The sequence below is a fragment of the Scyliorhinus canicula genome, chromosome 6 (assembly GCF_902713615.1).
Source record: "Scyliorhinus canicula chromosome 6, sScyCan1.1, whole genome shotgun sequence".
NCBI classification, from domain to species: domain Eukaryota; kingdom Metazoa; phylum Chordata; class Chondrichthyes; order Carcharhiniformes; family Scyliorhinidae; genus Scyliorhinus; species Scyliorhinus canicula.
Window position 1 is genome coordinate 203,934,481 of NC_052151.1, and position 20,903 is coordinate 203,955,383.

General features: G+C 47.2%; 1 protein-coding gene across 5 annotated transcripts in view; it reads left to right on the plus strand.

Annotated features, from left to right (window-relative positions):
• Window positions 1-1,521: 1,521 nt before the first annotated feature.
• Window positions 1,522-20,903, plus strand: part of LOC119967813 (NACHT, LRR and PYD domains-containing protein 3-like) — an 86,408-nt gene continuing 67,026 nt past the window's right edge. For 2 of the 5 annotated variants that reach the window (XM_038800819.1, XM_038800824.1), the window contains exons 1-5: window positions 1,522-1,665; window positions 2,684-2,769; window positions 5,915-6,019; window positions 13,954-14,106; window positions 18,511-18,607. In XM_038800819.1, the coding sequence (XP_038656747.1) occupies window positions 18,544-18,607 (64 nt within the window). In that variant the 5' untranslated portion in view covers window positions 1,522-1,665; window positions 2,684-2,769; window positions 5,915-6,019; window positions 13,954-14,106; window positions 18,511-18,543. Of the gene's footprint in view, window positions 1,666-2,683; window positions 2,770-5,914; window positions 6,020-13,953; window positions 14,107-18,392; window positions 18,608-20,903 lie in introns of all 5 variants that reach the window. The other 3 variants (XM_038800823.1, XM_038800821.1, XM_038800820.1) reach the window with 3 other exon arrangements.

Below are 20,903 nucleotides of genomic sequence, written 5' to 3' on the forward strand. Positions count from 1 at the left end.
CCAAATTACCAAGTTTCAATCCCCACTCTGGATGAGTCTCACTCCGGATGTGTCTCCTGGAAAAGTTTCTCATAGAAACTTACAGAATTCCAACAGAATTAGACAGGAAAGATTCAGAAAGAATGTTCCTGATGGTGGGGAGGTCCCGAACTAGGGGTCATGGTTTAAGGATAAGGGGTAAACATTTTATGGCCAAGGTGAGAAATTTCTTCACCCAGAGTGGTGAATCTGTGGAATCCGCTAGCACAGAAAGTGGTTGAGGCCAAAACATTGTGCAATTTCAAGAAGGAATTAGAAATAGCTTTTGGGGCTAAAGGGATCAAAGGCTATGGGGGGGGGGGGAAGCGGGATTAGTGTATTAAACTTGATGATCAGCCATGATCATAATGAATGGCACAGTAGGCTTGAAGGGCGGAATGCTGTCCTTCTGCTTCTATTTTCCATGTTTCTATGCGAACATATGTGAGGTGGGGGAGAAGGTCGTTAGTGCTGGTGTGGTGGTGGGACGGGTAGGGTTGGAGCGGGGGAGTGGCGATTGTAACGTGGCAGAGTTGAAGGCTAAGTGTGGTCATGGGCGGGGCAGTGGGCTATCTTGAATGAGCCCGGTTCAAGGCGTGATTAAGTGAGACAGAACTGGTGGGAAATGATGGCGGGCTGTATAATGCAGAGTGACGAGTGATTGTGAGGGGGAGCAGGGAGCAACGGGCGTCATTGTACAAGGCCGACCTTATGTTGTTTGTGTTGGACCACTGGAGAATACGGCAGAACCATGGGCCTGTTAAGAGAGGTTTGGGGCCTTCTCCAGGACGTCAGGTGAATGACAGGGAGCGGGGGGCACTTTTGGGGCATTGCAGTTTCAGTTAGTCAGAGAGAGGTTTAGATATTTGGGGCTTCAGCTGATGTGAGAGTGGGCGACGATGCACAGATGGAATCTGACAGTGTTAGTGGAGGAGGTTAAGGGGGATTTTAAGAGGTGGGAAACTTTGCACTCGATGCAAGCAGGTAGGGTTCAGGAGGTAAAGATGAATGTGGTCCAAGGCAGTCTAATGCAAGAAAGCAGCACTCCAGTGCAGTCTCCATCATATTTTTCCACATGGACTCTATCCCATCTCCATTATCCCTTTTCCCAGCTACGTACCCCCATGTCTCACTCCCTCCTTGGTTCCCTTTCTCCTTTTCCTGCCTCATTCTTTAACTTCACTGACATCTCTCTAATGACATTTCATCTCTCGATTACATTTCCCCTCTCTGAACCATTAAACCTGTTTCCACCTTCACAAAACCTGCCGGATCTGACCATCATTTATAATATTTCCTGCATTGAAATCTGGATAAACTAGGCTGAGACTGCATTTCCTATTGGTTCAGAGCTTCTGATTGACGCTGGACTCAGGAATCGGAAAAGCGGTGACATCAGGTCCCGCCCACGTCACTGAGCGGCCGCGAGGTTGTTCGGGTTCTCGAGCCTCGGCCGTTGATCCGCCAATGTGGGCGCGCCGGAGATTTCCGGAGGATCCCGTCATACCTTCACTGCGCATGTGCATTGTATCAGCGGCCGGTGACATGACCAGGAAATCAGAGGTGCTGCGCCATTTGTGGATGCGGAACTTCTGTTTCTGTTGTTGTTACCATTTTCTGATCGTCATCTGATGTGGTCCGAAAAACGTAATTATTTAGTATTATCGTCGGACTATAGAGTATTCACAGGGATGTTATAGAGAGAGTATTAATTTTATACTATATAACAACGACTTGTCCCGACGATTAATGTATTGGAGAGAAAATGGCGCAGTTCTCCCTCCGGCAATGAAGAAATCAAACCCGGGGAGGATGGAGTCAGTGAGATCAGACAGTGTGTAACCAGGGGAGGATGGAGCCAGTGAGATCAGACAGTGTGTAACCTGGGGGAGGATGGAGCCAGTGAGATCAGACAGTGTGTAACCCGGGGAGGATGGAGTCAGTGAGATCAGACAGTGTGTAACCCGGGGAGGATGGAGCCAGTGAGATCAGACAGTGTGTAACCTGGGGGAGGATGGAGCCAGTGAGATCAGACAGTGTGTAACCCGGGGAGGATGGAGTCAGTGAGATCAGACAGTGTGTAACCCGGGGAGGATGGAGCCAGTGAGATCAGACAGTGTGTAACCAGGGGAGGATGGAGCCAGTGAGATCAGACAGTGTGTAACCCAGGGAGGATGGAGTCAGTGAGATCAGACAGTGTGTAACCCGGGGAGGATGGAGTCAGTGAGATCAGACAGTGTATTATTTTCGGAATGGAAGTGCTTTAAAATTTCACCAGTTTTGTTGCTGGAATGTTTTCTGAACTTCAAGTACTTTTAGAACTCTTGGCTCTCGACTACGATAAAGTCCCATTGGATTCACAATATTGGCTCCCTTTCTATCCACAGTAAGAAGTCTTACAACACCAGGTTAAAGTCCAACAGGTTTGTTTCAAACACGAGCTTTCGGAGCACTGCTCCTTCCTCAGGTGAATGGACCCATTCACCTGAGGAAGGAGCAGTGCTCCGAAAGCTCGTGTTTGAAACAAACCTGTTGGACTTTAACCTGGTGTAGTAAGACTTCTTACTGTGCTCACCCCAGTCCAACGCCGGCATCTCCGCATCATTTCTCTCCACAGTTGCAGCCTGATCTGCTAAGTTTTTCCCTCGCTTTGCTTTTATTTCAGATCTCCAGCATCTGCAGTATTTTGCTTTATGGAGAATGATTTTGGGAAAGTGGAAAAGTATTCTCTCGAGTTTGGAAGAATGAGAGGTAATCTCATTAAAATCTACAAAATATTTAGAGGGATAGGCAGGGTAAATGCAGTTAAGTTTTTATCCTAGTTGGGGAGTCCAGAACGAGGGAACGCAATCTCAAAATAAGGGGGAAGCCACTTGGGACCAAGATGATGAGAAAATAGTTTATTCAGAGGGTTGTGAATCTTTGGAATTCTCTCCCTCAAAGGTCTGTGCAAACACAGGTAGAAAGTATGTTTAAAGTTGAAATCTACAGTTTGAGATAATAAAGTTATATGGGGGCGGTTCGGGGGTCGGAAGACATTGAAGTGGATGATCAAGCCCTGATCTTATTGAATGGTGGAACAGGCATGGCATTTTGTTGGGTGGCACGGTAGCACAGTGGTTAGCACTGTTATTTCACCGCGCCAGGGTTCCAGGTTCGATTCCTGACTTGGGTCACTGCCTGTGCGGACTCTGCGCGTTCTCACCGTGTCTGCATCGGTTTCCTCCGGGTGATCTGGTTTCCTCCCACAAGTCCCGAAAGACGTGCTTGTTAGGTGAATTGGACATTCTTAATTCTCTCTCACTGTACACGAACAGGTGCCGGACTCTGGCGAATAGGATTTTTTCACAGTAACGTCTTGGCAGTATTAATGTAAGCCTACTTGCGACTATAATAAAGATTATTGTTCCTGTGTGAGATGAGGAGAAATTACTTCACTCAAAGAGTTGTGAATTTTTGTAATTCTCTGCCCTGGTGATTGTGGATTCTTCATTGTTGAATATGTTTAAGATTTAAATCTCTCAGGGAATCGAGAGATTTAGAGAATGGGCAGGAAAATGGAATGGAACCCAAGACAAACCATGATTATATTGAATGGCAGAGCAGGCTCGACTAGCCATGGCGCCTACTCCTATTTCTTGTGAACAATGACCAAATAATCTTAAATGACTCGACATATTATGTCAGATATACTGGGCGGGATTCTCTGAGCCTGAGGCTAAGTGTTGACGCTGTTGTAAACGCCGTCGCGTTTCTCAACGGCGTCAACATGGCTTCAGGAGAGCCATTCTGATCACTACAGGGAGCCAGCACGGCACTGGAGCGACCCATGCCACTCCAGCTGCCGATCCCCAGCGTCAGATGGGTGCCGCTCCTTTCTCCGCCCTGGCCCTGACACAACATGGCCTAGGGCTACAGGGGCCGGCGCGGAACAAATGGCCCCCAGCCCGAGAGGCCAGACCACAGCGGAGGCCTCACTCTGCTCCGCTCTGTGGAGAATCGGCGGACCAGCGTCGAGATGGCGTGGCGCTATTTGCGCCCGTCCCGCCGATTCTCCGGCCCGGCCCTGGGGTGAGAGAATCCCGCCCACTATCTTCCAAATGAGCGATTTAGTTCAGGTCTGACCTGTCTGTACAAGTTGAAGGGAAAGATCACGGAGCTCCCTTAGAGGAAGTTTAGAGTACATCTCCCAGTCTTGATCTCCAGTAAGAAATTCTAAAAGATAAAAGCCAGATTATCTTCCTGAGTCTTATTTAAATTCTTCAAATTTTAATGTGCAATCCCCCAAACCGAGGAGATATTATCTTGACGTGCACTGGCCAATAGAGCAGGGAAAAGATTTACCTATACTGATCTGGAGTCACATCTGCCGGACTGAACCAGCGACAGATGTGTGAAGTCGGGTCACTGCACACTTGAGACTATAGAACTGCCTCTCCTGTGTATACTGAAACTAATTATTTGTTTTGTGAAATGACGAGTGGGTGGTGCTAGTGATGCACATCAGTAAATGTCAGGTCTGCTGCCAATGGACAAAAGACCCTGGGCAGAGAATCAGCCTTATGAAATGTAATATTTCAGAGATACAAGGAACATCACTATCAACTGATTTTTCATAGAATTCAATACTTTCGTAGCAATTTACACTTTACTGCGCACAGATTTACGTGGTTAAGGCAGTTAGATTTTCAGAGGTGATGAGGGGTATTCCGAACAATATGACTGATGTGTTTCTGTAGATGTGGAGGTGATTAATGTTCTGTACGGTGGGTACTGACAATGAATTCAGTAAATCTGCAATGTCAGTTCTGATGGTGTAAAAAAAAAAATCAGTTATTGGAATTACAACCTCAGCTGAATGTTCAGAGTTAATCATCCTCTTAAAATATCTCAGAACATGTGACGTTTATTTTGTTATGTTTGTTTTCAGTTATTTTCACTGTCTTGTCCCAGGTTACCAACCTGTCAGATCTCAGGAGAAGAGGTGTTGGTTATAATTTATACCTGATAGACCGTGAAACATTCAGTGTATTTAGCAGTCCAGAAGTTGGAAAAATCTAAGAATTTTAATACAATGTCTACATTAGTAAAATAAGATTATAAAGCTGTTGTTTCTGAGCAGTGGATGATATAGATACATCCGAAGGAGCACCCTGCACTATCCCTGCATCCCAATGTACCTTTTGGAAATGAAGGGGCAATTTGGCATTTCCAATCCACCTGACCTGCACTAATCCACCTAATCTTTGAACTGTGGGTGAAAACTGGAGCATCCGGAGGAAAGCCACGCCACACAGATACTGGGACGAAGTGCAAACTCCACACAGACAGTCGCCCAAGGCCGGAATTGAACCTAGGACCCTGGAGTTGTCAGGCAGCAGTACTGCCCACTGTGTCACAATGCCGCCCAAAAACTTACATAGATAAAGAAAACAGAGATTAGGGATGAACGTGAGATTTTTGAGTTGAGAGGCCTTTATTGCAGAACCACAAGGAGCAGAACTTGGGATTCAGATATTTCCACACAATAATCATGACATATTTGAAGGAGGCAAGTCCCATATGCTCAAGGATGCCGATGATGCAAAGTTAGTTCGGCAAGTAAGCTGTGAGCAGGAGACAAGGAGTCTCCAAAGGGACATCAACTGAGTTTGTAAGAAGGTTACAGATAGAGTGTAAAATTCTGAAAATGAGGTTATCCACTTTGGTAGGAAGCATAGAACAACTGGCTATTGTTGGAATGGCGAGAAATTAAATGTTCAGAGGGATTTGGGATTTCTTGTACATGAAACAAGGCAAGTTAAAATACAGATCAAGCAAACAATTCGGAAAACAGATGATATGTTGGTGTTGCTCCAAGAGGTTTGGAATGAATTTTTTTTTTATTCCTTCATAGGATGTGGGCGCCGCTAGCTGGACCGGCATTCATTGTCCATCCAGTAGGGCATTTAAGAGTCAACCACACTGCTGTGGGTCTGGAGTCACATGTAGGCCCTACCAGGTAAAGATGACAGATATCCTTCCATAAAGGACATTAGTGAACCAGATGGGGTCTTATGACAATCGACAACGGTTTCATAGTTATAATTCCGAACTTCTAATTCCAGATTTTATTAAAATTCAAATTCCACCATCTGCCCTGGTGGGATTTGAATTCGGGTACCCAGAGCATTACCTTGGGCCTCCAAATTATTAATCCAGTGACAGTACCATTACACCACTGCCTCCCCTTAATTAATAAATTGAATTAATGGAAAATAAAGCAAGGTAGCACATGGACTTAAGGAATAGTGTTGTAAATTATGATGATAAATAATGCATCAGTACCTGCTGGGTATGGTGCAATACATGTCCTCGGACATTGGAGCAGCAGTGCAGGGGAATATTGGACTACTGAGTTAAAACAGCATTATATTCTTTCTCTTTGTAATCCATCTTGGAATATTCCTCATCAACTAGTTCAACTAATATCATCTGGGGCTGTTTAGCACAGGGCTAATTCACTGGCTTTGAAGGCACACCAAGGCAGGCCAGCAGCACGGTTCAATTCCCGTAACAGCCTCCCCGAACAGGCGCCGGAATGTGGCTTTTCACAGTAACTTAATTTGAAGCCTACTTGTGACAATAAGCCATTTTCATTTTCATTTCATTTCAAGAGGAAATTTGTGCTGGAATTCTGCCCTGTATTGTACGCTATCTTCCACTGGGGGTTGATAACTCTGGGTGGCAATAGGTCACCCCACCCCGCTGACGATTAATTATCTGCGAAGAAGTTGATGATGAATGGTTGCCACCTCCGGGCGAACCCTCACAGTGACCCTCTTGAGGCGATCTTAATCTTCTGTAGACCAAGAAAGCTCGCTGTGTCAGTTAGCCAGGTCTCCTACTTCGGGGCTTTGAGTCCCTCCAGCTACCAGTATTCGTCTCCGGGCTACCAGGGAAGCAAAGGCCAGAACATCTGCCTCTTTCTCCTGGATTCCCGGGTCTTCTGAAAACCCGAAAATCGCCACCTCTGGACTCATTGCCACCCTTGTTTTTAATACTCTGGACATGAAGTCCGCAAACCCCCAGTCGGTGGACCACCTTGAATTGGATCAAGCTGAGCCTGGCGCATGTTGCGGTCGCGTTGATTCTGCTCAACGCGTCCGCCCGTATGCCATCCTCCATCTCACTACCAAGCTCCTCCTCCCACTTACGGTTCAGTTCCTCGATCCATGTCTCCTCTGCCCCCATGAGTTCTTTATAGATGTCTGTGATGCTCCCCTCTCCCACCCATCCCCTAGACACTACCCTATCCTGGATCCCCCTTAGTGGCAGGAGTGGGAAGAATGATATCTGCCTGCGCAGAAAGTCCCGCACCTGTAAATATCTAAATTCATTCCCCCTTGCCAACCCAGACTTCTCCTCCAGCGCCCTCAAGCTGGGGAAGCTCCCCTCTAAAAACAAGTCCCCCATCTTCTCAATTCCCGCCCTTCGCCATACTCGGAACCCCCCCCATCCAAGCTCCCTGGGGAAAACCGGTGATTGTCACATATTGGGGACCAGACCGATGCTCCCACTGCGCCAATGTACCTCCTCCACTGACCCCAGAATTTCAGGACCGCCACCAACGGGGCTGGTGGAGTACCTCACCGGCGGGAACGGCAGAGGTGCCATTATAAATTTCCTCAGGCTCGTGCCCCTACACGAAGCTGGCTCCAAATGCTTCCAAACCGACCCCGCCCCCACCATCCACTTCCTTATCATGGCTATGTTAGCCGCCCAGTAATAATTACTAAAATTCGGCAGCGCAAACCCCCCCCCCCCCCCCACCCACCCGATTCCACTCGAGCATCACCTTCTTCACTCGCGGGGACTTACCCGCCCATACAAAGTCCAGGATGATTTTATTAACCCTCTTAAAAAAAGACCGCGGATGAAAATTTGGAGACACTGAAATACGAACAGAAATCTCGGTAGGACCGTCATTTTGACCGTCTGCACTCTCCCAGCTAACGACAGGGGGAGCGCATCCCATCTCCGAAACTCACCCCTCATCTGTTCAACCAACCGGGATAAGTTCAACTTGTGTAACCGGCCCCAGTCGCACGCCACTTGTATCCCGAAGTATCTGAAACTGTCCCCAACTAACCTAAACAGCAGCTCACTCAGCCGACCCTCCTGACCCCTTGCATGGACTACAAACATCACTCTTTGTCATAATCAGTTTATACCCCGAAAACCGGCGATATTCCCCCAAAATCATCATTATTTTGCCCAGAACTAGCCCCTTCCAGCCCCTTGAAGCTCTCAGAGCAATTACCAGTGGCTCTATAGATAACACAAACAACAGCGGGGGAGGGGAAACCCCTGTCTTCTCTCCCGGTACAGTCTAAAATAGTCCTATTCGTCCTTACACTAGCCTCCGGGGCCTGGTGCAACAGCCTGACCCAGTCGATAAAGCCCCTACCTGAACCCAAATCGTCCCAGCACCTCCCATGGATAGTCCCACTCCACCCTGTCGAATGCCTTTCCCGCATCCATTGCCACAACTACCTCAACCTCCCTACTCTCCGGGGACATCATGATCACATTGAGCAGCCTTCTTATATTGGCCACCAACTGCCTGCCCTTGACAAACCCGATTTGATCCTCCATGATCACATCCGGCACACAATCTTCAATCCTGGAGGCCAAAATTTTGGCCAGCAACTTGGCATCCACATTAAGCAGGGAAATCGGCCTATATGACCCGCATAGCTCCGGGTCCTTGTTCCGCTTCAATATCTACAAAATAGTGGCCTGTGACATCGTTGGGGCAGCACGCCCTGTCCCTTGCCTCATTGAGAACCTTGACCAGCGACGGCCCTAAAATCCCCGAGAACATTTTATAGAACTCTACCGGGTACCCGTCCAACCCCTGGGCTTTACCCGACTGCATTGCCTTCAAGCCCTCAACTATTTCTTCGGCCCCAATCGGGCCCCCAAGCCTATCTAACAGCTACCTACCCACCCTTGGGAAGGTCAGTCCGTCCAAAAAGCATCTCATCCCCTCTGGCCCCATGGGGGGGTCAAGCAGTAGAGCTTACTGTAAAAGTCCCTGAACGCCCTGTTTAGCCCCACTGACTCCCCGACCAAGTTCCCATCCCCATCAACCACCCTCTCTATTTCCCTGACCGCTTCCCTCTTCCTGAGCTGCTGTGCAAGTATTCTGCTGGCCTTCACCCCATGTTCATAAAATGCTTCCCTCGCCTTTCTATGCTGCTCCACTGCCACTCCACTCCACAGGTAACATTCCCGTAACAGCCTCCCCGAACAGGCGCCGGAATGTGGCGACTAGGGGCTTTTCACAGTAATTTCATTTGAAGCCTACTTGTGACAATAAGCGATTTTCATTTTCATTTCATTCAGGTAATGTGGACAAGACCCCGAACTCAGCTTGCAGCTTCCTATGTTCCCTTAAGAGCTCCATCCCCGGGTTCACTGCATACCTCCTGTTTATCTGTAAGATCTCCTTAACCAGTCGGCCCGTTTCTGCCCTATCTGTCCTGTCCCTATGAGCCCGATCAAAATCAGCTCCCCTCTCACGACTGCCTTCAGCGCTTCCCAGACCACCGCTGCTGAGACTTTCCCCATGTCATTAACCTGCAGGTAATTCTGCATGCACTTCCTCAGCCTCTTGCACACCGCCTCGTCCGCCAACAACCCCACATCCAACCTCTATTGCGGGCGCTGGAAGCTCTCCTCACCAACCTGCAGTTCCACCCAGTGTGGGGCCTCCACCCAGTGTGGGGCATGATCCGAAATAGTGATGGCCGAATACCCCATGTCCACCATCCCTGCCAGTAAATCCCTCCCACCTATTGTTCCCTCACCCCCCCCATCCATCGAAACCACTTCCCTCACCAAACCTGCCCCAAACAATCAATTAACATAAGAGGCAACCCAAAAAGAAAAACACATAGAAAACCCCCCAATAGTGTAAATCATAGTGATAAAAGCCCCACCAAAACACTGAAGACCCGCAGAAACCGAATAACTTTTACTTCCCCCTTTTTCAACCAAACTCACCACCACCAGCTACACGGTACATATTCGTGCGACTCGGCCAACGTTGTCTACCTCATACGCTGGAGGAAAGGATGTCCCGAAGCGTGGTACATTGGCGAGACCATGCAGACGCTGCGACGACGAATGAACGGACATTGCGCGACAATCACCAGGCAAGAATGTTCCCTTCCAGTCGGGGAACACTTCAGCAGTCAAGGGCATTCAGCCTCTGACCTCCGGGTAAGCGTTCTCCAAGGCGGCCTTCAGGACACACGACAACGCAGAATCGCCGAGCAGAAACTTATAGCCAAGTTCCGCACACATGAGTGCGGCCTCAACCAGGATTCATGTCGCATTACATTCATCGCCCACCATCTGGCCTGGGCTTGCGAAATCCTACCAACTGTCCTGGCTAGAGACAATTCACACCTCTTTAACCTGGGGTTACCCCTATCTTTGGATCTGTAAAGATTTAATTACCTGCAAATGCTCGCATTCTAAGCATTGTCTGGCATCTTTGAATTTGTCTATATATATGTTTCTGGAACATACCTCTTCATTCACCTGAGGAAGGAGCAGTGCTCCGAAAGCTAGTGTTTGAAACAAACATGTTGGACATCTTACTGAATTCAAATACAGAAGTGAAACGATAATAGAGACATATAAACATCGCTCAAAAAGTTGCAACTTAAAACAAAAAGTTCTCAGTTCAGCACCAGCCCTTTCCTCTTGGCAAAGTCCATCCCGTCTTCGGGTGACTCAAAATAATGGTGTTGGTCCTCGCTTTAACTTGGTTAAAGCCTGCCTTCCCTCTGGCCACCTCCACACTCAGATCCTGGTGGACACGCAAAATGATGTTGTCCCACTTGCAGCTCCGCGTACACTTGGCTCACTGGAGAACACACTTGTCCAAAAATCTGTGGAACCGGACCACCATCACCCTTGGGTGGTCCCCCGGCCGCAGCTTCCTCACCAGCGCTCTGTACGCTATGTCCACCTCCAACGGTCGGCAAAAGCTCCCTCCCCCAGAAGCTTCTGAAACATACTCGCCACAAACGCGCCAGCATCACCCCCCTCTGCCACCTCCGGGAGACCGACAATTCTTAAGTTCTGCCGGCGAGCTCTGTTCTCCAGATCTTCTATCTTCTCCAGCAGCCTTTTTTGCTGATACTTCGGCATCCCCACCTCCAGCTCAACCACCATTTGGTGCTCCTCCTGGTCCGCCAGTGCTTTCTCCAGCTTCTGAATCGTCCGATCCTGGGCATCCAGCCTGCGCTCCAGCCGATCGATCGATTCCTTTATCGCAGGGGTGGGCAAACTTTTCCGTGCAAGGGCCACATTCAGAAATTCACAATTTTAAAGGGCCGCATAGTATATTAAGTAAAATAATTACTTCACCCGGTTATGATTCTGGGCGCCTCATATAGAACATAGAACAGTACAGCACAGAACAGGCCCTTCGGCCCTGGACGTTGTGCCGAGCAATGATCACCCTACTCATGTCAACGTATCCACCCTATACCAGTAAGTAACCCAACAGCCCCCCCATTAACCTTAAAAGAAAAATTAAAAATTAAAAAAAAATTTTTTTTTTTTTTTTTTTTAATGACTTGGTGGGCCGCATAAAGACCTTTGGCGGGCCGCATGCGGCCCGTGGACTGTAGTTTGCCCACCCCTGCTTTATCGGATCAAGACAGTCCCGTTTCTGCCTAGCAAAGCCCTCTTGAATGACATGCATCAACTCCTCCGTTGATGGTTGGGCCGTTACAGCAGGGGACCGAACATCAGCCTTCTGCCGCAGCCTCCACCCAGCCCTTGTCTTCTTATTTCTCCCTTTTCGATCTTTTGGCGTTCTTAGTTCCATACACCAATATGAGGAACCAGTGCCAAGTTGACTTCGCCTTCAAAACCAGCGCTCAAAAACGCAAAAAAGGTCAGGGGGAAAGGTCCAAAAGTCTGGCCAGAGTGGGAGCCACCAAAAGCGCGACTTACTCCCTCATAGCCGCCACCAGAAGTGAGGTCACTCAATGTTAATGAGTGAGATTTATCGACCAAACCTCCCATGGTTTTTGTGGTGGAGGTGCCGGTCAGTGGGATTTCCCGGTGATTGCATCCCTCGTCACCGGGAGACCCGTGCACCAGCGTGGGAGCAGAATATCCCGCTGGCGTGACCAGCCAGTAGATCGCGCCCAAATTTTGTTGTTTCTGTCCCAGGCGTTGCTCAGTGTAGATTTAAAGCTCAGAGAAAGTGTTGGGATTGGATAGTCAAAAATGCCCATAATCTTTGAGGGTAACATTTTGTTGATTTGTTTTCCAATATTGTGGCCTGATGGGCATAATTATTTCATCTGCAATATTGATCACAATCATAGAATTTACAGTGCAGAAGGAGGCCATTCGGCCCATCGAGTCTGCACCAGCTCTTGGAAAGAGCACCGTACCCAAACCCACACCTCGACCCTATCCCCATAACCCAGTAACCACCCGAAACTAAGGGCAATTTTGGACACTAAGGGCAATTTAGCATTGCCAATCAACCTAACCGCACATCTTCGGACTGTGGGAGGAAACCGGAGCACCCGGAGGAAACCCACTCACACAGTGGGAGAACGTGCAGACTTCACACAGGCAGTGACCCAAGCCGGGAATCGAACCTGTGACTATGGAGCTGTGAAGCAATTGTGCTAACCACTATGCTGCCGTGCTGCCCTGCAGATTGGTGTCTTCACCCAAGAGAATTAGGAGGTAGATATGGAACTCAAGGAGAGAGACTGTGAGATTCTTGAGCAAATTGTCATAGGAGTGACAAGGTATTGGACGTGCTGGCAGGTTTAAAAGTGGACAAATCTCTAGGTCCGGATGAATTGATAGGGGCTAAATGGCTGGCTTGTAATGCAGAACAATGCCAGCAGGGCGGGTTCAATTCCCGTACTGGCCTCCCCGAACAGACGCTGGAATGTGGCAACTAGGGGTTTTTCACAGTAACTTCATTGAAGCCTACTTGTGACAATAGCTATTATTATTATTATTATTAATTGTGCTCCAGTGGGAAGCAAGGGAGGAGATTGCAGGGGCTCTGACCCAAATTTTTAATTCCTCTCTGGCCACTTGGTCTGTGGGAGGTAACTAGAGCACCCAGAGGAAACCTGCACAGCATGGGGAGAACGTTCAAACTCCACACAGTCACCCAAGATCAGAATCAAACCCGGGTCCCTGATGCTGTAAGGCAGCAGTGCTGACCACTGTGCCACCGTTTCGGAAGTGGGGTCAAGAACCAGAGATCGTCAGTTTGAGATGATTAGAAAGAGAGTCAAAGGTTAGATGAGAATTATTTTTACACAAAGGGAGTGGTTGGGATCTGGGACACTGCCTGAGAGTGGTGGAGGTAGGTTGAATTGAGGCTTTCAAAAGGGATTTGGAGAAGCAACTGAAGATAAATATATTTCAGGTGTAGGAGAGACTCGGTGAGTTACTCATGCTGAATCAAAATGAGCACGATTTGGTTTCCACATTTTGGTTTCTTCTATGCAGTCACCATTATTTGATTCAAACAGCAATAAATTTCATGTTTTAATGCGGAAAGCCACAGTGCATCATAAACTGCAGTTTTCAATGATGTTGAAATTAGCCAATATATAAAAGAAGCAGGGATTGTATTGCTGGGTAGGCCCCTCCAAATAAACATCAGTTATTCTAGGAGCTTTGAGTGAAACTAACTGGTAATTTAGAAAACGGGAAGGAATTTGTTGGCAACTGAGTGGTTCTATTGTTGGGACAGGATGGACACAAGACAGCTGGTGGCAAAAGGAAGGAAACAGCAGTGATCAAAGGGACACCAGGGCTCTGTTTGTTGTGTGAGATAATTCACACTCTGAATATTTGTCTCCTTTTCTGCTCTGCTTTTAGACCTAACAATGAGGGCAAAGGCCAGAGATGGAAGTAAACAGTGATTGTAGACCGAGGAACAACAGCAGGTGAACCTATGCATGATTGTGAGAGCCCCAACCAGAGGGAAACCTTCCGATTCAAACAGTTTCCGAAGATCGACTGGAGAGAAAGGTAAGAGAAAGTCCCATTTATTCTGATGAACACTAGTCCTGTAGACAGAACGCAAACGCTAAAGGTAAGGCAGGAAATGGCCAAAATGAGCTTGGGAGAGTATGATCACTGAGCACAATTATACAGCAGGAAGCTGTGAAATGGCATGTGAAATGCAATCAGTTTCTGTCTGAAATGACAGTCACAAATGGATCAATAGTGTATTTTGGAGTGAGGGATTTGATTGTCTCCCGTGCACAGCGAGAAACTGGGGTAACATGCAGACCCACCCTTCCTCAAAGACGTAAAGACTAAGAAGGGAATGGGTCTGTAGATGAGGCTAGTGCAGGTGATGTAGTCTACATGGACTTCAGTAGGGATTTTGATAAGGTCTTGCATGGGCAGTTTGGCAAATTCGATCCAAAATTGGCTTAGTGGCAGGGCACCGAAGGTAATGGCATTTTTTTTGACTGGAAGCCTGTGTCCAGTGATGTTCCACAGGGATCAATGTGGGTTCCGAGCTGTTTGTCGTGTACATTAATGATCTGCATGTGAATGTAGGAGATATGATCAGTAAGTTCTCAGATCATAGACTAATCATAGAATTTACAGTCCAGAAGGAGACTATTCAGCCCATCGAAGCTGCACCGGCCCTTGGTAAGAGCACCCTACCCAAGCCATGCCTCCACCCATTCCCCGTAACCCAGTAACATCACCTCACCTAAAGGATACTAAAGGGCAATCCACCTAACCTGCACTTCTTTAGACAGTAGGAGGAAACCGGAGCACCCGGAGGAAACCCACGCAGACACAGGAGAAAGTGCAAACTCCACACAGGCAGTCTTTTAAAAAAAATTTTAAAAATAGAATTTACAGTGCAGAAGGAGGCCATTCGGCCCATCGAGTCTGCACCGGCCTTTGGGAAGAGCACCCTACCCAAGCCCATAACTCCAACCTATCCCCATAACCCAGTAACCCCACCTAACACTGAGGGCAATTTGACCCTGAGGGCAATTTAGCCTGGCCAATTCACCTAACCTGCACATCTTTGGACTGTGGGAGGAAACCGGAGCAAACCCACGCACACAAGGGGAGAACGTGCAGACTCCACACAGACAGTGAACCGAGGCCAGAATAGAACCTGGGACCCTGGAGCTGTGAGGCTGCAGTTCTAACCACTGTGCCACCGTGTCCGCCCCAGATGACAAAAATTGATGGTGTGGTAAATATTGAGGAGGTTAAACTTAGGTTGCAGGACGTTATGGATGGCTGGTTAGATGAACAGAACAGCAGCAAATTGAATGCAACTCTAAAAGGTATGAAGTAATGCATTTTGGGAGGACTAAAAAAAGCAAGGGAATATACAATGAATGGTAGGACCCTAGGAAGTACAGAGGATCAGAGGGACATTGGTGTCCAAAGATTCCCTGAAGACAGTAGGACAGGTGGTTAATAAGGCAAAGGGGATACTTGCCTTTATTAGCTGAGGCACAGAATGTAAGAGCAGGGAGGTTATGATAGGACTGTATAAAATGATGGTTAGCCACAGCTAGAGTACTGCGTGTAGTTCTGGTTGCCACATTATAGGAAGGAAGTGATTGCACTAGAGAGGCACAGAGGAGATTGACCAGATGTTGCCTGGGCTGAAGCATTTCAGCTATCAGGAGAGACTGGATATTCTTGTTTTTTTTTCCTTGGAGCAGAGGAGGCTCAGGGGAGTAACTAGCTCCATTGATAGGGTGGCTAGGAAGAAGTGCAGATTAGATGGGGTTACGGGGATGGGGTGGGAAGTGGTAGGGTGCTATAACAGAGGGCTGATGCATACTTGATTGGCTGAATGGCTCCCTTCTGCACTATAGGGATTCTATGTTTCTAATGGTACAGTACAGAAATGGAGCAATTTCAATTTTTTTAAAATCTGTGCCTTGTTGTCAATCCATTCATAAGTGGTAACAGTATTTCCCTATCTGGACACATGTGAGGAAATGCATTTTGGTAGGTCTAACATAGAGGGGAAATATACAGTAAATGGCAAAACTCTTAGGAATATAGAAAGTCAGATATCTGGGCATACAGGTCCACAGATCTTTGGAAGTGGCAACACAAGTGGACAAGATAGTCAAGAAAGCATTTGGAATGCTTCCCGTCATTGGATGGGGCACCGAATATAAAAACTGGCAAGTCATGCTGCAGTTGTACAGAAGATTAGTAAGGCTGCACTTGGAATATTGTGCACAATTCTGGTTGCCACACTACCAGAAGGATGTGGAGGCTTTGGAGAGAATGCAGAGGAGGTTTACCAGGATGTTGCCAGGTCTGGAGGGCATTAGCTATGCGGAGAGGCTGAATAGACTCGTACTGTTTTCATTAGAATGACAGAGGTTGAGGGGCGACCTGATAGAAGCCTACAAGATTATGAGAGGCATGGATAGAGTGAATGTGCAGGCACTCTTTCTCAGGGTGGAGGGGTCAGTCACAAGGAGGCTTAGGTTTAAGGTCCGTGTGGGCAAAGTTTAAAGATGCGTGAGACAGGTTTGTAGACAGAGGGTGGTGAGTGCCTGGAACGTGCTGCCAGGGGAGGTTGTGGAAGCAGATACATTAACGGTGTTCAAAAGGCACCTCGCCTAATACATAGATAGGATGGACATAGAGCGATATGGCATTAAGAACTGCTGAGGATTTTGGCCAACGGTGCTCTCATGACATGTACAGGCTTGGAGGGCCGAAGGGCCTGTTCGTGTGCTGTATTGTTCTTTGTTGTCCTCTGTCCAGATCCCTCATGATTTTGAATACCTCTTCCAAATTTCCTTTAATGCTTTTTTTCTCTCATGACAACAGTCCTTAGTTCTCTAATCTCTCTTCATAACTGAAGATCCTCATCTCCAGAATCATTCTCGTGAATCTTTACTGCTCTCTCTAATTCCTGATCCCCTGCGAGCAGGTTTGTGGGTGGGAGGGAGTGTAAAATTTCTCAGCTAGCCTTCCTGCCAGATTCACTTTAATACTAAGATGAGCGAGACGCATGCCGTTCCCTATTGGTGCCCTTAAGTGTCCACATATTGACTGAAGGTGGGCCATTTCTCTCTCCAGCCTCAAATTTCAAGCTGGAGGGAGGAGTTCCGGAGCAGACAGATTGCCTAAAAGTTAACCAGGTTCAAACCTTGGATGCAGGAGGTGGATAGGGGTGCATCTCCATCAGCAACCCCTTTTTGACATTGACTACGGCCTCAGAATGTCCCCTTCCCCCCCCCGGCCCCTTGCCTTCCGCTGGGGCTCACCTCCCCTCTGCTACTTTAGACAACCAAAAGTTCCTTACCTGGAACCCAGGGACCTAGCCTCTAGGAACATGCAGTCCGAGACCTGTCCACTCCAGCTTCATTGAAGGGACTAGAGAGCTACCAGCTAGTTAGATGGGCTGGCAGCTCTCTGGGACTGGATTTCTGAGTGAGGGATGGAAGTCCTGTCTCCAGTCAAATGACTTCAGGGTGGTAGCAATGTGTTTTGTAGAATCTTTCCTGTTTATTTCCTGTATTTTCTTTCATCTGTGGACCCATATTCAGGATGTGCCTTTAAGCCGAGGAATGAAGCTGAAGCAGCCTGCTTGTCAGGACATTGTGTTCCTACGTTTTGTATTTTAGAGAGGAGAAAAAGACCCTTCGGCGTCAAGTGAATCTTAGGAACTGGTTTTGGAGGAAGTTGGTTTGATTGGTTGGCTGACAACCTGTGGGTAGGCCAGGTGCAATGTGCTGCCTGACAACAGTCAGTGATTGGTTGCTGCGTGATGTCTTGGAAGTGAATCTCTCTCTCACTTTCACACACACACTTGCTGCTGCAGTAAATAACTTTATTGTTCTAAAACCAGTGAGTGCGAGGCACACCTTTGCTGTAAACTTGAAATAATCCTTAATGTACAGAGAACCATCGCAACACTAGAAGGAAGAAATACCAAAACAAAAGCATGAATGTCAGAAAGGCATTGACTGAAAGCCATCGAAGTGCATCAAAGATCTTTTATCCTGTTAGTTTTATTAATATTTTCTTTACCTCTCAATCACCCTTTCCCTTCTGTGTTGTTTGTCTGTGCGTGTGGAGAGTGGAGGTTGTTGGAAAGGGGTTGGGAAGGTGTTGGGAAAGGGGTGTTAGGTAGTTACATTTTTCTGTCACTTTAATTCCAACGCTATATGTAATAAAATAATCCTTGTGTTTAAATGTTATGAACCTGGTGCCGGCAGTTAATTGGCTCAGCCATGGACCTCCGGTATTTTAAAATAACATCTAATTTCTCTATTTTTGTGACTCTCGGTCAGATAGGGCTGGAATTGACTGCACTAGCCCAGAGTGTCGTGACAATTTCCTTCTGACTGCTGGGTTGGATGAGAAGGGAAACTCTGCCAAGCTGAAACCCCTGGTCTATATTTCTTGCAGAGCATCAGAAATCTGGGAACGGCTGTCACCACAATGGCTGAAGGTCCAAACTGGAGAGAAAATTCAATATCTTCAGGAGCAATGAGAACGGGTACAGGTAGGCTCACAGTATATTTGGAATCATGATTTCTGTCCTGAAGCAAGATGTATGTTTTAAATAGGATCCTGCAGCTCAGGAATAGAGAGCAGGTCTGGAGCTGAGTGGAAATAGGGATGTTAGTGACCATCTGATAGACTTCCATCAGTTGCTTCCTTTCTGGCTCCTGCAGGTACACTTTTTCCTCCCCAACCTCTCCCATCCCAACGTTCGCACACTCTCAGATCATTTCCTGAGTCTCACCTTGCCTCCACTGGTCCCTACACCTACCTGGTCCTGGATGTCCAGGACATAGGCTCTGAGGAATCATCTCCACTGCAGCTTCTGGCACTCCTGGGACTGGAGAGCTGCTGTCCAATCAGAATGGACGCTGTATAACGAGTTACCAGATTGGATATACGAATGTATGACAGAGATGAAGGTATATCACTGACATCACTCTATTATGTTGGACTTTCTAAAGAGAAAGAGGTTGGAACACCATGTCCAGGAGCAACATGCCTGCTCTGTAACCTGTTTAGTTGTAGAACTAATAAACAAGTGTTTATCAGTTGCCAGAGTACGACGACAATGTGGCCAGTAACAAAATACTACGCCTTGAGCCCTCAAACACAATATAGTGGCAATGTTGGAGATGTTGATGTAGAAAATACAATGGTTAAATTAAACTCAGTGGCAGCTCATACTTACAACTGCAACAAAATGAGGAAGTTAATGAGAGCGATAACAATAGAACAGTACAGCACAGAACAGGCCCTTCGGCCCTCGATGTTGTGCCGAGCAATGATCACCCTACTCAAACCCACGTATCCACCCTATATCCATAACCCAACAACCCCCCCCCTTAACCTTACTTTTTAGGACACTACGGGCAATTTAGCATGGCCAATCCACCTAACCCGCACATCTTTGGACATCTTTGGACAATAGGCATACCTGGTGAAGTCCCTGCCCTGTTTGAATGTCTCAAGGACCTGCAGGGAGGCCAAAAGTAGGAGTTATGGAAATTTCCTTTACTATCATGCAGCATCAAGCTTTCATACTGAGGAGCAGAAGCATCTAGTCCGTTCCTTTCTATATGCTTTAGGTTGAGTAACAGATTATATACTCCTGAGGCAGGAACTGGAGGAATCTTCTGCAGACTCTGAGACCATTCTCAAAGCCTTTGGTACCTATTTGGCCCAAAGCGAAACTTGGTAATAGAATGAATTTTTAATCAGAGGTTGCAATAATCTGGGAAACTACGGAATTATTTCTAACTGACCTATATTGCCTAGTTAGTTCTTGCAGATATGGGGCACTGAAGGCTGAGGTAATCCATGATGGCATTCTGTGGGATCCGAAATCAAAAACTCTCCAACTTTCTGCGGATCAAAGATGATCTCACTTCAGATCGAGTGGTCCAAGGAGGCAGGCTGAGCTTAGATAATTTAGCTGGACTGTCATTCGGTGCGACGCCCATGTTGCATGTGACTCTGTTTCCTGAGTAGGCCCATGGGCAGCAGCAGCACCCATAAGAAACCTCACAAAACTGGGCGAAAGGATGGAGCACTTCACACTGGCTGCCAATTTCAGAAGCCTGTGTTGTGGCAGAAAGACCAACATAGGCACCTTGACTGGCCACAACGGGACGCAGAATGTTTCCAGTGAGACCAAACCAAATCAACAATTTTAGTCAAGGTATAAGATGTGAAAGTATTAATGAAACACATTCCTTCCAAGAAATTGGAAATCAAGATGAAGACAATTAGAGTATTGTATTATTTTAATGATAACCATGGCCTTATTTACTATATAAGGGGCTGGTTTAGCACACTGGGCTAAATCGCTGGCTTTTAAAGCAGACCAAGGCAGGCCAGCAGCACGGTTCAATTCCCGTACCAGCCTCCCCGAACAGACGCCGGAATGTGGCGACTAGGGGCTTTTCACAGTAACTTCATTGAAGCCTACTCGTGACAATAAGCGATTTTCATTTCATTTCATTTCATAAGATGCCACATAAGCTTATTGAATGGCAGAGCAGCTCGAAGGATCAAATGTCTTATTCATGCTCCTAATTTCTATGTCCATGTGTTTGTAATGAAATGTTTGTTGTTTAAGGTTTTTTTGAGTTGAAGTGATGTAAATGTAGTTAATGGGTTTTTATTAATGAGTGTTTTGATGTTCAATATTGTTAGGACCCCTCGTGTGAATCCTGGTTGGACTCTTGTTTCTGTTTTAATTCCTGTTCTTTTGGCTGTTATAATTCCTGCACCTGGGCATGCCTGGGGCCCACACCTCTAATTTAGCAAAAAGC